The 16,836-nt window shown below is 35.0% G+C and overlaps 1 protein-coding gene and 1 pseudogene across 1 annotated transcript; one reads left to right on the forward strand and one right to left on the reverse strand.

Annotated features, from left to right (window-relative positions):
- Positions 1-1,076: 1,076 nt before the first annotated feature.
- On the reverse strand, positions 1,077-13,392 carry LOC148596850 (uncharacterized). The gene is made up of 4 exons (XM_088563896.1): positions 13,255-13,392; positions 9,220-9,403; positions 4,600-5,499; positions 1,077-3,498 (listed from the first exon to the last, which is right to left on the reverse strand). The coding sequence occupies exons 1-4, from the start codon at positions 13,268-13,270 to the stop codon at positions 3,477-3,479; spliced, it is 1,122 nt and encodes a 373-aa protein (XP_088420022.1). The 5' UTR covers positions 13,271-13,392; the 3' UTR covers positions 1,077-3,476.
- LOC148596851 (extracellular serine/threonine protein kinase FAM20C pseudogene) lies at positions 7,285-8,772 on the forward strand (annotated as a pseudogene).
- Positions 13,393-16,836: the final 3,444 nt, after the last annotated feature.

Raw genomic sequence — 16,836 nt, forward strand, 5'->3', positions numbered from 1 at the left:
ATTAGGTTCTTGTTCTAATCATGTCCTCTTTGCATTTATGGAATCTCTCGGCCCTTTTTGGAATAAAAAATGCAAAATTTAGACAAGCATGGGATAATGATGGCATAGACACCCGCTCTCTGTTAATATCTAATCAGCCCCTGCCCTTCTCCAGATCTGTTCCTGTTGCCCAGTTATTGTTTTGTCCTACGTTGAAGTTTCAGTTAATATGTGATTTGATTGTATTCAATACATTTTATTTTTGAGTCAATAACTTGTAAATTTCTGCTTATATCTTAAATCTAACATTTGAGATTCAAGTATAATTAGTATTCTCTTGATCATTAGAGTATCAGTTTCTAATTTTGCTCTTTTTGAGATTTACACATCAGTTTCAGGGTTCAGGTCGAGTTTAATTATTTCATAATTTTGTCCCCAGGGAACGCACTTTGGTATATAGCCGTCAGCCCATCTACATACTGTATATTAAACCTCAGGTAATTGCAGATCTAGAATAGATACTATACCTCACCCCCTTTTTTTCTCCTCATCTCCTACAAAATTATAGCACATATCACTCGAGAAAATTTTTGATAGTATAATAGGACTGTTACTCGACATATCTCGACGAGAAAGTGCATATTGAGGTAGAAATTAGGTGTTAATCACTGATTTGTTTTAGGGGGTCGTAGAGAAAAAAAAGAGGGAGTAGTATATTATTATTCATTATGTAAGTACCTGTGTGTTAAAATGATGAACGATGAATACTTTGAACAAATCTGATATTATAGGTACACTGTTTCTAATGGATGGTAGTTGCCTCTCTTTTCTAATTCTTCTTCTGTCTCCTGCTCATTTGCTTTTGTTACGTTGTATGTATGATTTTAGTAACTTCATGTTCTTTGTTGTGTATGTCTGTTTTCAATGTCTGGTTTCTGTCCCTGGATTACATTATTTTGATTACCGCTAGAACCTTGGTTCCCTTGATTACTCTGTTACAATTATTGAACCATAAATAATCGAACACAGGCGGCGTGCGAACCGCGTGCTTACCTAAGTTTATTTTTCCATTTCAACAAATAAAACTCATAGAAAATTAAATCTACTTTATTGACAGTAATACTGATCGAGGCATATAAATACTATACATATCTGAAAATTAAAATAAGTTAATAAAACAATTATATTTATAATCAAAATGGACAGATACAGTGCATCTCATGTGAAATTTACCACATTCGCTTGTCCACGGTTAGACTTGAAAATTAAAATAAAATTAATTGAAATATCATATTACTCCATTAATTAAGTCATGTATGTTAAATTGTGCTCAGGAAAAGTTGTTTATAACACCATTTCCCTCCCCATTAATAAGCGCAAACTCATTGTTTTGTAATATATATGTTGTCCTTACAAACAATACCCACATCTTTTAATTGAATTTAATTATTGGGAAAGACATGAAATACAAAAAAATGCACCAAAAATTGTTATTTACTCAGTTTGAATATCAGGAACACAATGTCCAAAATTCTTTGCTTTGCATTCAACGTTGGCAAATACAAGATCCATTTGTAAGACGTATTCACTTGTAGTAAAAGTAATATTATACAGGCACCATCTCAAAAAAAATTGTTCTGTCTACTTTTAATTTTCTACATTTCATTCAGGAAATAACACATGGCACGTAATATCGATGCAGTTTTTTTCGAACGCCACTATGTTATCAGTATTTGGCCAATCGGGAAACAGAATTGTGATCATGTGACTTGCGTCGGAAAAATAAGATACAGTATATAACACGAAATTAAAATGAAATAAAAACAAATCACAAGAATTAAATCAAATTAAATTAAATTAAAAAAAAATCATTGGGTATTTGAAAATTGTTGTATATTGCCACCACGATAACAATTTTTGAATATCTATAGTATGTTTATTTGTATGATAAAATCTAAAATATCCTAATATAATCCTAATATATTATCTTAATACTGATTCGGTTAAACACGTGTTAGGACTAGATTTAGATAACAGTAACTATAGCAACCATTACATGTACTTTTTTTGCAAACAAAAAATACACTATAAACTAAAACATTCATATCAACATATTTCTTCACAAAAAATAGGCATACATGTACACAGGGAAGCTTTTGTTTACTGTATGTTGAATAAGGAAATAAAGTAAACTTTGAGTAACATTTTATATCTTTTTTATAATCAATTTATCAAAACTTTTCTATGAAAATTCGAAATTCAATAACATCAAACGTATCTTGATTTACACATTCATGATTGAAGTTAAAACCATAAAAAAACGACGATTGATGATTTTAAGAAAAGAAAGAAACAAATGAGAAAATGAAAACATAAATAAATTCATACGTGACTGTACATGAGCACCTTTTAATCAGTAAAATGTCCAAACATCCTCCAGAAACTTGTTCTTCAACACATACTACAGGTATCTTATTCAGCATTTCACAATTGTACATTCATATTACAACCCTCACTCGTAACAACCCTCCTTCTCACGCACAACACATTTATCTCATTCACATTATTACACAAATCAAGCACTAGAGTTAGCTTGGAACATCAGTTTAAAATTAAACTGCAAAATGAAAAAAAAAAAAGACCGCATATGACTACAATTCTTAAAATAACTTCAAATACATGTACATGTGCATCAATTCTTTATTTTTTTTCCCTATAATGTTGTTTATCGATTTTCTCAGTATATACATGTAGCTTACACACTGTTTTTCAAAACTTGTACTGTTATTTTAAGAATTATGGGTAAAATTAGCTCCATTCATAAAAATCTAGATGCATAAAGTTTTCAAGCTTCAGCTGCCCTCTTTTAAAAGTGGCTCTCAAATATTTCCGGCATTTCAAGGTTTTTTCTCCATTAAAAAAAACATCAACAGATAAACAAATTTTGTTAACGTTATTGCTAAGCACAAATAGACCAGTATGAATTAACATTTAAATATCATTTGCAAATCCCGAGCTCTGATTTGATACGTTGCTCAAAAAGCCATCTTTTACAACACCTAATATGGGCAAAGCACACCAAGCTTGTGTCATAATTGTTATATGTTCTAACGGAAATCAACTCCTAAGTTTCCGAAAGGAAGTTCAATGTACTGAACTGTATCAGGTATCGATCGTTATTCCCACCGAGTTCCCGAGCAAATCCGGAAACAGACGAATGACACCGTACTTGATATATATTGACAACACAATTCTACTGTCTGGCAAGAAAATCTGCAGATTGTACAACACAGCTCTGGCGTGGTACGGGACTTTCAATTTGTCAAGTGGACGAAAATATCATTGTCAAGGCACTAACTGGCTCACAAGAACACAATCCGGTTTTATAAGCACCATTTTGGCACAGCAAGGACCAAAGTCCGATAGGTTTTGGCACATAGACGTTCACATTACCTTCATTTTAAAGTCATCATTCTAGTCCAAATAGCATATTATTTTCAGAAGTAGTCGCATTCAAGCCTGCAAAAGAGGAAATGGTATATTTATTACGGTGTTCCATACGCCTATATAAATATATCACATATACGTCAATGATTTAAGGATGTAGACCTATGGTAAGGGACATAACTCTTTAAATCAGTAATATGTTCGTATCATATTCAATTTCACCAATGCCTTTCAAGCTATCCTTTGAAACAGAATGAAATCCAAGTCCAAGTTACTTTGATGCTTACAAAAACAAAAAAAAATATGTTACATGTTACCTACATGTACAGTGGTGGATCTCGAAATGTTCGGAGTGTCCACGGTGGATTGTTGATTTTTTTAAATTTACTTTGGCAATGACAAGTAAAGAAATGGAACGTACCCACGCGCCTTTTAATTTTGAATCACCCCCCCCCCCCCGGAGTAGCATGCAATGCACAATAAGACAATAAGACGTGATCTCTTTTGAAGTGATTTAATATGTAAGATTAAATTTTATACGGAAGAAATAAGAAATGTGCATATGTAAGCGGAGTTCAGGCAACCGTATCATGAAATAAAAAAAATACAACGTACTTTACGTGTTTATGCTGAAAGAAATTGACGTTTTATGCCCTATAGACATATTGTAATGCAAGACACAAAGACCAATGATGCAAAAGAGTACATTAACATCGTGCACACTAAATAGTCATATTAAAGTTTTAATTAATTTCTACTGTGGGTTATCATTCCTCTTTGTTTACTTTTGTTTTCCGTTCACATGCTAAGAAGTAAAATATGTATATTTAAAAAAAAGTTTAATCTAGTAAAGTAATAATAATTATATGTTCGTTTGGTAAAAAAAGAAATATTTTAGAATAAAAAAATGGTGATACGGGTACAGAGATGAGTAGTGAAATCAGTTTAGGGGGAGACTTGATTTTAAAAAGCAATTATTACTGGAAGAAAATAAGTCAATAATATTATTGCCAACAAGTGTTAGAATATCTGAAGCAATAAAAGCAAAATCGGATATTAGAAAAAGGGAAGCAACTCATGGCATGCTCACACAACAACGATACAAGGAACATGCTAAAGTCATCATACGGCATGACATATTCAGAAACAACATCTTGTGACATGCTTGTGTACCTAACAATCGGAGCTGGTCTGTCTGTTAGTGGGCGTCTTTGGTAGTACTCCTGACTAGCAATATTTGTCTGTCGGGTATAGGGCGGAGGACCATCTTCGTCCATTAGACTAGGAGGAATATCGCACCATATCCGACGACCCATATTTCCGGCTCGGTAGGAGTAGACCCCCTCGTCTGGATCGTAAGTGAAGGAAGTAGGACGGGTTGTGACTGTCCTCGTGTTGCCACCATTGCGGCTTTCTTGTGAACGTGTGACGGCAAAGCCTCCGTCCTCGTGATAAGACCGTCTGTTTGGTAAGGGACTTCTTACATCGCACTGTCCATGGAATGTTGTTGGATGGTTTTGATTTGTGCTTCTTCCGTTTCCACTATAAACCTCTCTGATTGGCTGTTGCCTGTGTGATACACGTGGACTTTGTATTGGTGTACTAGTGACCATGTGACATGGCGCTGAGCGCTGTGAACGTGCAACTACCTCCCTACCTCCACCATCTAATATAGATTGCCTATTTCCCGGGACTGAAGATTGGGGTCTATTTTGATTGCCAAAAGACCCAGGGTGAATATTTGGGACAGATGTTATAGTCGATATACTACTAACCGTATTTCCATAAACTGCAGGACTTGCTGTGCTGACAGACGTCACAGAAGAGAAATGTGATGGGGCATTGTGCCTAGCTGGCGTTGATATAGCAACACTGTAAGGAGGAGGTTCTAAATTCGAGGCAAGTGACGTAGCAGCAGGTGATATGGTGATGTTACGTGAAGTTTCTTGACGTGGTTGACAAGTGTCTTCGTTGCCCCTGACAACTGGTATCCATGTCCAAATCTCGTCGTAGCTTGTGTAGCTGGGATTGACTCCACCATTTTGACTGTCTAAAACTCGGAAAACTCCAGGTCTGTACAAAAATATGAATAAGTAAGTAAGTATACACTTGCAGCAAGTCCCTCTCTTTAAAGTTTAAAAACGTTCATAGAGTTACATGTAATGCATGCGTCTATGGCAAGCCAAAGTGGACAAAAGTGAGCATTTCTAATGTTACAAACTTTTAATTTTTGTCCATTTTGGCTTGCCATATGCATCTGTCTTATTGTAGTTTAGCGGAGGGTAGTGCAAGGTGTCTGTCTCTGCAGACAGTAGTGGAGCTTTATAAACTTAGAATTTTGGTATCTTACATGTCTGATATGAGACATGCACTACCAGTAATATTCTCGTTCGATATCGCGATAAAACTGTCATGTCGGTCTTCAGCTTCCGCAGAGTCTGCTCATTAGTGACACTGACGAAAATTCATATGACTGTAAACACTTTGCCATCATCTTGCAGAATCTTTATGGCCTGAAGTATTGGACTTCTAACTACAGTATCGTATATGGGACGGACTTGAATTAAATGTTATGTAGCAGACAAATCAGACTAGAGGTGATTCATGCATGTCAAAAAATTATCAAATTCACTTTTGTTCCTAATTCAGAAACAGTTAAATAATATACAGACCGCTTAATTTCTATTCGGTTGTTACACTGTTGAGATAAAAGTTATATATATTGTGTATGAAATTTTCACTGTGCATGAGTTATCGTTCGTGATTTGGTTGAATTTAATTGGAAATAAATGCATGTTCTTTTTCAATACAGTTCTAAATACAGACAGGACTGTCGCTACGTAGAAGTATAGCATACAGTGTATGTAGACTGAAAAAGGATCATTTGATATGTGGGTTTTTGCTACACCACGAATCACCTCTACCATAGGCAACGTCTGAAGTTTGTGGCTTAGTAATAGTATAGTATTTAAATAACGGCTGTTATAATTCAACACGTTAACGCTCTACACGTTAACCTATACTCCCAAATAGTTAGAGTGGGGAAACGCTCTCGGACCCACGTGGGATCTGGGAGTAGGCCAGAGCGTCAACAGCAGCCCAGCCGCTAGTAGGACATACTCTGACTGAGTTCTTCGGTCAGGTATCCCGAAGGCTGGGCTCCGCTACCTTCTACTACTAACTGGCATTACTAACAGAATTCCCGAAAAGGGCGGTCGTGCGAGATCCGTAAGGATAGTCAAGACCGTAAAAACCACCAATCATCATCAATTTGAAAGTTTTTGCTAAGAAAGAGTTAGTTACATTTGTAAAAATTCAGGATGTTGATCCAAACACACAGGTGACTATATACTGTCACACTCAGTACTTTGATTATGTATTTAACTAATGTAAATGTATAATCATTTTGTAGGATTTTGTAATACATGTACGTGTATAAATAGGCAATATTTGTAGTTGTTTTATAGAAGCGTATTTCTATTATTGATTATATGTAATGGAATAACTCAAGGTGTGTTAATTAGATGTGGTTATAATTATTCTCAACTCAACTAAGCAGCTGTGAATGGGGGATCGTTTTGAGGATATCTAAGGGTAGATCATGTATGCATATATATATTTGAGCTTCAGTATTTCATAGGGCTGGCCTTAACTATCATTTGGATACTAATATCTCTTATAAAGAAATTGCCCCCATTGCCTTGTCGTAATTTTATTTGCTGATGCATTTTGCCAAGCAATTCTGTGATGACACCATCGCCCCAAATGTTGCCTAATAACTTTTATTTTAATATACATGTAAATTGAATGTCAGCATGCGCTGGAAATGCAATTTTCTAAGACTAATATTACGGAGACATGAAGTGTAAGGAGAGGTTGTGTATTACCTTTCTTCTCTTCGTCTTTTGCATAATTGTGATTCTAGAGGTGCAACGAATTCAGTCTTATTCCGCCAGTGAGTTGAACTTCGGCCTCGGACTTGACGATCGTAATGGTCATAGGTTTTTGCAACGGCATAAACTAAACAATAGCAATTATTCTAGTAAGATCCAACGAAAACGTAGCGAAGATGTGGATCATGAGGACCAAGGTGACGTCAAGGTGACTGGGAAATACTTATATGAAGACGTCGATAAACTTTTTGAATTATTAACTAATTACAACAGCAAAATTTACGATTTTCAAAATCTTAAGAACACTTCTTTCAAAAATCTTATCGAATCGTTCCATAAGCGAATTCCAAAGGGAAGGTTTCTACCTAAAATGCCTCTGGGTAATAAAAGCTGGGAGAGGTTCTGGAGAGGAATTCACCAGACTGCGCTGTACGATCCTCATGAGACGGATATAGATGGCTTATTGCGCGATTTGACGAACGATGCTATCATTTCAAGAAAACAATTTGGCGGCGGAACGCAAGTAAAAATACTTTTACGCTTTAAAAATGGCGGCTTAGGACTTTTTAAACCTATGCGGTTTTCGAGAGATGTTGAAACAATTCCAGACCACTACTATTTTAGCGATTACGAACGACATCACGCGGAAATAGCAGCTTTCCATCTTGATCGAGTAATGGGGTTTTATCGCGTTCCCCCAACAGCAGGAAGACTGGTTAATTTGAGTTCTGAAATCAAACACTTGGCAGAACGGAAGTTGAGGAAATCATTCTTTTATTCCCCCGTCGACAATCTTTGTTTTTATTCAGATTGTTCTTATTATTGTGACACCAATCATGCGATATGTGGCAATCCTGATATGAAAGAGGGCTCAATCCAAGCAATATTTCCTAACGAAAAAAATGCAGAAAGAATAACGTGGAAAAATCCATGGCGACGGTCCTACAGCAAGCGCGAAAAAGCTGCATGGGAAGTCAATAACGATCACTGTGAACTTAATGTGAAAGATAAGCCCCCTTTTAATAAATATCGTCGGCTATTGGAACTGATAGACATGCATATTTTCGACTTTTTAGGCGGAAATATGGACCGACATCACTACGAAACTTTCAGAGTCTTCGGAAACAACACGTTCTATTTACATTACGATAACGGCCGAGCGTTTGGTAAAACGAAATATGACGAAATGTCCATTTTGGCGCCACTTTACCAATGTTGTCAAATTAGCTTTGAAACATTTACAAAACTAGCAAAATTGTACTTGGGTCCAGAGCATTTAAGTAAATTGATGCGAGAGTCCTTGTCGCACGACTCACTTAATCCGATATTGATCGAAGGATATCTTAAGGCTCTCGATCGTCGGGTTGCAAAAATTTTAAAGGAAGTGTATAAGTGCATATCCGATGGTTATAATATTTCCGATGTAATTGTAGATAAAAAGTGGAAATTATAGTTTTATTTAAGAAAAGCTAAACACTAGTGTGTACATGTATCAAACATGCATACATTTCAGTGGCATGTTTTAGACAGGATCTTGTGAAGGAAGAAAAAATAATACCCCCGCTTAGTGGTCTTGGTATATTTCATGCGTCCATCCGTCCGTCCGTCCAAACCTTTTTCGTTGCAGTTTTCAGTGCTACTACAAATGTACCTACTCAGTGGAACAAAAAGCTATGATTTCCGTAAAACAAATCTGGTGTTATAATTTGTTTACGAGAAAGGGTATATGAATTTGTCGTTAATGAGTTACATTGTATCAGAAATTGAAACGAAATGACATTATTCCTGCATTTGGCAATGCCATATTCTGGTTAGTCCTGAATCATTGTCAACTGCAATATTAACATTTTTGAAACACATTAAATTGTCCTAATGTAGTTTAACTATATTCAATACCAACCTCAAAGGGTTAGAACGCCGTCTTCCCTTTTTGTTGGTCCGCAGAATACAAGCAAGTAAAATAAGGAGTGCAATCAGGAGCAGACCTCCGGAAATCCACAAAATCACGATGACCGTCTCCACTTTCATTTCTTCGTTGGCAACAATGTCGGTTGCGTTGCTAGGCAACATGGTAGTGGTCATCCCTGAAATGTGTATTGATGTTAATTCTGTGGTTTGATTTCCAAAGCTCATCACAACGTAGAATTAATAATACACTTGGGAAACAGGACACAAATCACTTCAATAAATAGCTAATATTCACAATGACCAATGATTTACACAGACATGCAACGCTCCCAACGTTTCTTAAAGCTATATCGTTTTATCGAAGACAATCCGGCGGTTTTCCTTCGCGACTATATTGCTTTGACACAGCTAATATTTTTTTTAAACACTGAGTTGTACAAATTATGTTTAAAACTATAATACATATACTTCCATAAAAATAATTGCTTTAGCGGTTTCAATCCTATTCCATATCACAATCCATATGAATCAAGGATTAATTTTAAAATAGCATTAATCACTGCACCTGATAAATCCAAGAAAATTGAGAGATGCACGTTTATCTTTTTACATTACTCGGTAATATGTTTTAAAATTATGATATTTTCTATGTTATGTTTTGTTTCATACCGGAAAATCTTGTCGGACAAGCAATTTTAACCCTTGGGACATTTCAGCACATTAATCATTTATTTTATTTGATAAATTTCTGAAGTGTAAATTTCTAAACAACCGCCTGAGGGCGCCATCGCTCGATCATATGGCCTCCATCCGTGTTTTATCTCATTTTAATCGGTGTTTGTCGCAATATTGCACAACTGTTTGATTTTAGCAATAGATCAAGTGGACTAACATCAATATTTTGCCGCAAAAATTTATATTTAGAAACTGCATGTCATCTTGAAATTGTTTTTTAATGTTATGTGCATCTCGGAGATCGTTCAATTTCACATTTTTTTGGACGTAAATTAGCATTTTACGTCTGGATAGTTCATTGTTATTAATAACAGAAGTGTAGTTTATTAGTCTTACTAACTAGAAGCAATAAGGGACGCCCCCTTTTATATCTTAAATTTCACTCAGTAGTTTTTTTTTTATTTCACGTTTACAAGACATCCTTTCCATATTTTTTAAACTCAACCCTACACCTATAAAACTCGAGACTTCGATTTCGACCATTACATTCCATTACCTTGTTTTATACAACGACAACATTATTCATATTCATCTTTTTTTCTAATTACATAAAACTTCCATTACTTTTCCTTTCACTGCGTGAAAATGAGACGTCAGTTATCTCCCTTTGCTTTAGCCATCTGTCACCCGCAGATGTGTATCATGTTCACAGTCTATCCACTAATTGACAAACCAATAATCTTAATTATTGTCCTTTTTAGTTTCCATGGCAATATTCTATAGATCACATATTAATGTATTTATACCCTGAAAAGCGCAGTAATTGGGTTTCCGTAAAGATTATAACCTACGTCCTAGTGATATTGTGAAAATCATAAGGGTATCTGAATGACATTTTGTAAAACATCAAATGCTGTTATGGACAGATGGCTGAGTCTGAGTTGTTCTATGAAGCGAGAGTAAATTGCTTGATAACATTTATTTAGCATTTTAACCGACAATTTTGTCACGGGAATCAGATGTCAAAGAATTTCATGAAACTGCATGAGTAATCTGCATATGAAAATAATGAAGAATTTTATATTAGATGCAGGTCCTGCTGTAAACGTGAAAACGTAAACTTTCCAGTTGAAGTAAGTGTGTGTTAATAAAAATATTATACAACTGTCTATCGTATAGTATGGACATCGTGTATTTCGCCTACGGTGTGTGCATTAGACATGCCGTATATATACATATAATACACTGTATACCCATAGGTGAAATTAACGATGTAGACGAGGGGTAAATATAAGGTGGCTTGGAATTCAATTCAAATACCTCCAACTACTAACAAACATCTAATAACACAATCCCCGCAAGGGTCAGTCGTGCGAGATCCACAAGGATAGCCAAGACTGTATTAACCACCAATCGCAATTCAAATCCGGGATGTGACGGCACAATACCCTCCACACGCACCCCGAATAAAAACAAATTACCTCTTCGATACTGTGGATTCTTTAAAGTTATATTTAGTTAAAACGATCAAAATTTGCCGAATTACTTTTCTTGGCATAATAGATGAAGAAAAGTAACTTCGCCTGTAAATAAAATATGACGGCTTCGGTAAAAAAGGGAAGGCAAAAATAAACAAAACAAAAATAAACGCCAAAAAAAACCTCAAAAATAAAACAAAATGCACCTGGCGTAAGGGACTTACAAATGAACTACGCAGAAATTATCAAATCTGGAAAGAAGCAAAAAGAACAGCTACGGATAGGAAAAGAGTGAGAAAGTGTGGTTGCATTATGTTCCCATGGGACCTTTAGTGGGTCAAGTAAGTCATGGAACCAATATTCTTCAGAGCCCATCCACACAATTGTTCATAGATTATGAATTTTTCATAATATGAAAACCTAATAAGTTATAATTGCTGTATAACCGATGTGATACATTTATTGGGAAATGGGAACTTTACATAAAAATAAGTAATGCTATTTCCAAACTAAATAGTTACTACCAAAAAAAATATTTGAACAATTATTTAGTACATTGTACGTAGATACACATATCATTGGGATTATTGTACTTAGTCCCGTCTACAAACATGATTATGATTACTATGTTTAATCAGGTAATCACAAAGGTAAATATTATATAACAAGGAGTGAAACATTATCATTGTTATGACGGGAACGTAATAGTATATATCTTTTCTTTGACGAGGATGAGGTATAATAATATATTATATAAGGTCCCTTTTAATCTACCTAACAAGCAATGTTCGTGTCCCGTCCGCGCGAGACCCGACAGGGTAGTCAAGGACGTTAACCCCACCCCCTCATTCACTCATGTTCGTGTCATTTACGTGTTGTACAACTCTTAATAGGACAACATGCCACTTATTTATTACTGTTACTACAATGACAACATCCTACTGCTAAAAAATTCCATGCGTTTCAAGGAAAATCATTTTGTTTTAAAATTGGACAAACCTTTAAGTACGGCAATCTTATATCTATTTTAAGGATTAATACCATTTGCATGCAATGCTACATGTACATGTATCTAAGTTTTCAATCTCCTCGGCAAATTCAAGAGTACGGATCATATTTCTTTAAATGAATTTTCCTACAACAAATTTGCACGGCATTTAATTCAATTAACACCCCCTAAAATCAAATCCTGGATCCCCCGCTGAACTTCATTTGTATAACTTTTTTTATGGGGCTATAAACTGATTGGTTATGACTTTATTGTACTGTTGGGATGAAAAATTCTTAATAACTAAGGTAACGCAAATTGCGAGGGAACTGAACATATAAATGGATGGCAATACATTTTATCCGATAGAAAGAAACCATACAGATCTTAATTATTGTTGATATTACGCTACCAAGTGAATGAAAGTACAGTACTACTCTTAAATGAAATTTAGCCTTTATACCACTGAACTGAATACATGTTTCCTAAAGCTTGTCCCGAAGACTTCACTTAAAAAATAAAGATCTGATCCACTGTTGCACTGTGTTTATGATAAACAAAAAAAGGTTAATAATTCACAGGTAAAATGTAAGACGTACGTTACAGATGCGTTTAAACTTTGCCTCTGTACAGAATAAAGATCTGTACTTGTCTTAAAAATTGAGGTTGCATATTTTTATATCTGTCTCAAAATAATTCCTTTTAAAAAGTGCTTACAGCTCTTAAAAACGATAAAATATCTTACAAGAAAAATGAAGGTTATAAACTGAAATTCAAATAATATATAATTCATATCCTGGAAGAAAGATGCAATCTTGTCAATTTTAAATACATATTCTACGTAACTAATAATTTAAAAAAAAACTATTTACAATTGATTCCTTACCCGTCAATGGCTTCATTGTAAACTAAATCACTTTATCACATTTACAATATTTTCCGAAGCAAATTATTTCACTCGTGAACCGCCTCCTCGGTCTTCAACTAAATAAATGCAAATGTATCTAATCGATTGAAGACAACCACCCGGAGGAACCTCGGGAAATACTATGCGCCTCTAATTAGCACGAAAACGCTGTGGATATGTCATCATTCGTATGCTAATCATCTTAATCAGATTCAGACCAGGCGGAAGTTGAGTATCTCTCTCGGGGGGCTAAAGATAAGCCGGAATAAAGCCCTACGGAGATTCCGGTCTTTACACACACCCCTTTTCGTAAGCGGGAAATAGATAAGTATTTGGAAGTCACAAAACAAACAAAGAGATTTATGATTTTTCATTGTTGAATGTTCATCCTTTTATAGAGGAAAATCGGATCAGCAATAAGGTTTAAGATAAGTTAATTAGTGGCCGAATTTATTATTCATGAAATTAAGATTATATACAATATTGTTTTCTGAGAATGTATATTTCAATACATATTACTCGATTATTTCTAGAACAAAGAACGGTTTGGGTGGTAATTATAGACGATTGAGATCAATGCTAACCACATTATTATTATCTTATTGAAGAACTTAGGCCCTCTTTGCATTTGAAAGGATGCTGTGAAAGCCCCATCTTCCAAATTATTTGCAAGTTAATCAACTACGATGTATGTAAAAGAACGTAGGAACAAATATAAAAGATCAACAAACACGCATAGCCAAGAAAACAACGACAATAATAAGAGGTATATTGTACCAGAAAAAGGAGGCTACGTTACATGCGGGCAATTACGTCATTTACACGATAATTTTCATCGTCATATGTAATACAAATGTGCTAAAATAAGGGCAAAAAATACACGTCATCTGATGTTATGACAAGATAAAATGAAAAACAACACATGCAGGACCTAATTGTTAAAAATTGCTCCTTGTTTGTAAAATCGACAAAAATGCCAATATTATTTTTCATACAGAAATAAATAAATTTTCGTCTTGTCATTGATGTCAAGATTAGGTCTTGCACATGTCCTCTTATGCCCCATGGAAAGATCAGAGCAAAAAACTACCTCTTATGTCATGGAGAAAATAGACGCAAATGACAGCTAATAATGACCCCCCCTTTTTGGTATGAATTGATACATCACCTGTCGTATCATTCCGATGTTGTCAAGCACCCTTTAGATTTTCTTTTCACTAGCAAAGGGAGGCGATAAAAATACCCGAGGTGTATAATTTTTATGTATACTTTTCGTTATGTTTATACAAAGCAAAGGCATGCTAATACTATATATAGGCATGCTAATACTACATGTAAGTGTATTTTAATTTATATAAATATGTAAATCTTTCTGTATACAGAAAAAATCCTAACAACGAAATAAAAATAGTTTTCCTGTACAGATGGCGAATAATACAATAATTCAAAATAATATTCTGATTATAGTTCGTGACTAAGCTAAACAGCATCAACCCCCTTTGTTAAACAAACTCTTTGTCTCAACTCTGTAAACAAACAATTCTTATCAGCCAATTAACTATAGTGGGGTATTGTTACATCTTCGCTTTGTTCCTTCATTTTACTTCAAAAAGTTTCATTATTCGATTACACAGGGGTTCGTCATGGATATCCTTTTCTTTGCCATTGCCTGTTCTAATCTTGGGACATAATCTCTATGTAATTAAGATATTTGATGACGAATTACTCTTGGGTACTTCTCCGTACTCTCTCTCTCTCTCTTTCTCTCTGTGCTCTTTATTATTGAGTAAATTACATTTAAGGTATTAATTATTGAAATTGTGTGATAACGAACGGTATAACGATCTCATCTTCTTGGTCGTTATTGTGTTATATTACACCCTCGATTAGAAAGTGGTCATCGTATCCGAGCATTCGTCTGCTTGTCCGTCTACTCCTTCTTCGTAACAGTTTTCTCTGCAACTACTTCTAGCAGCCACCTCATATTTTGACTGAAGTTTTATACATGTATATATGCACATTAGTAAATCTATCTTATAATTCGATTTCAGACTTCAACTTCCTTTTTTCTGATTCCTTTGATGGGGCATTCTTTGGTGAGCTTTAAGTTTTTACAGTTTTAATGTGATGTAGTTGAAACTCACTGCCATCAGACGTAAATACGGGATATGCGAAAAGGTACATGAAACTTCTTTTACGCATTATAATTCAATATGGTGATTAATGAAAAAAAATTAAAATGAAATAAAGTATCATAAATCACTAAAATTCTGGTGTCATTACGAGTAAGCATCTCAACCAGGGTGTAATTCAACCATTTGGCTATAAATTAATCCTTCGAAGAAATGACTAAAGATTTGGCCAAAAACAAAGTAGTGTAACTTGCACTTACGGTGGGTATAGGGGGCCTTCAGTCAACGCCCTTTTGACCGGCATGGCATCTCAACTCCGTTGGTGTTATGGGGATGGGGGTGGGTGGATGCTGGTGTAGAGGGGGGGGGGCAGGAGGTGGAGTGGCCATAATAGAAAAATGGACAAATATAAATCTTTTTCTGGTCTTTGTTTCAGTACGCAAAAATCTCCTACCACTTTTATTTCCTACCACTTTTGTCAATGAATTCCTTTTAACTACCCTGATACTGTCAAAAACCAGATAAAAATGCCCCAATAATAATTATGAATTTCTCTCATAAAATATTTATCTCTGAAATCCACTCTCCGATATCAAGTTCTATTTTCATGTGGTTTCTGTTGTAAATATTTCTACCCTTAATCCGATTTCAAAGAGCGACTTTATCTTGTTGCTCATTTACGATCCCAAACTCATTGATGAAGCCATAAATACCTTTACCTGTATCGTATTTGATAATGATAACACACCTGGTAAGGTAACGGTCCAGGTATTATCACTTTCATTCATAAATTTAATACAGGTAATTAGATGTTTTGGTACGAGGTTAATTAACCGTTAAATGGCTTTCGAAGGTGTAATTTACATGAAAGGAATTGTGACGTTGTCAGAAGGAAATTAAAACCATGTATATGTTTGGAAATTTTGTCGCAAATTTATATGTAAAAGCCAAACTTTCTTAACAGACGTACTGTAAAGCAGCAGAAGATGAACACAGATGACATTTCAAAGCAAAGCTGCCATCTGCAATGGGAAAGTCGCACGTGACCGCCACGCGCTGAAGGTCTAGCAGACGATAGTGACATCATCTGCGAGAACACAAATGGCGTTTAAATTCCTTTGTTAAAAATGAATGATTTCTGCTAGATTTGATATCCCAGATGTTAATTATACACTTTTCTCAAATCATCCATAAATAACAAACGATTAGTTTCTACAAAGAGGTTTGAGTCAAGTCATTATAAGTGACATGGCCGATTCAATTCCGGGTTTATTTGAAAGGGGTACTTGACGGAACTTCATTTGCATGCATTGGGTCCAGAATTTAAATATCTTTGATGGGGTTTTGTTTGTTTAGAGCCTTCAGGGCAATGTCGAGAAAACTTCAGGAAATTAATTGAATGCATAATTGATCACGGTTTTTATATTTT

This window comes from Perna viridis, chromosome 15, assembly GCF_037379345.1.
Source record: "Perna viridis isolate PV_CMFRI_1.1 ecotype Kerala chromosome 15, ASM3737934v1, whole genome shotgun sequence".
NCBI classification, from domain to species: Eukaryota; Metazoa; Mollusca; class Bivalvia; order Mytilida; family Mytilidae; genus Perna; species Perna viridis.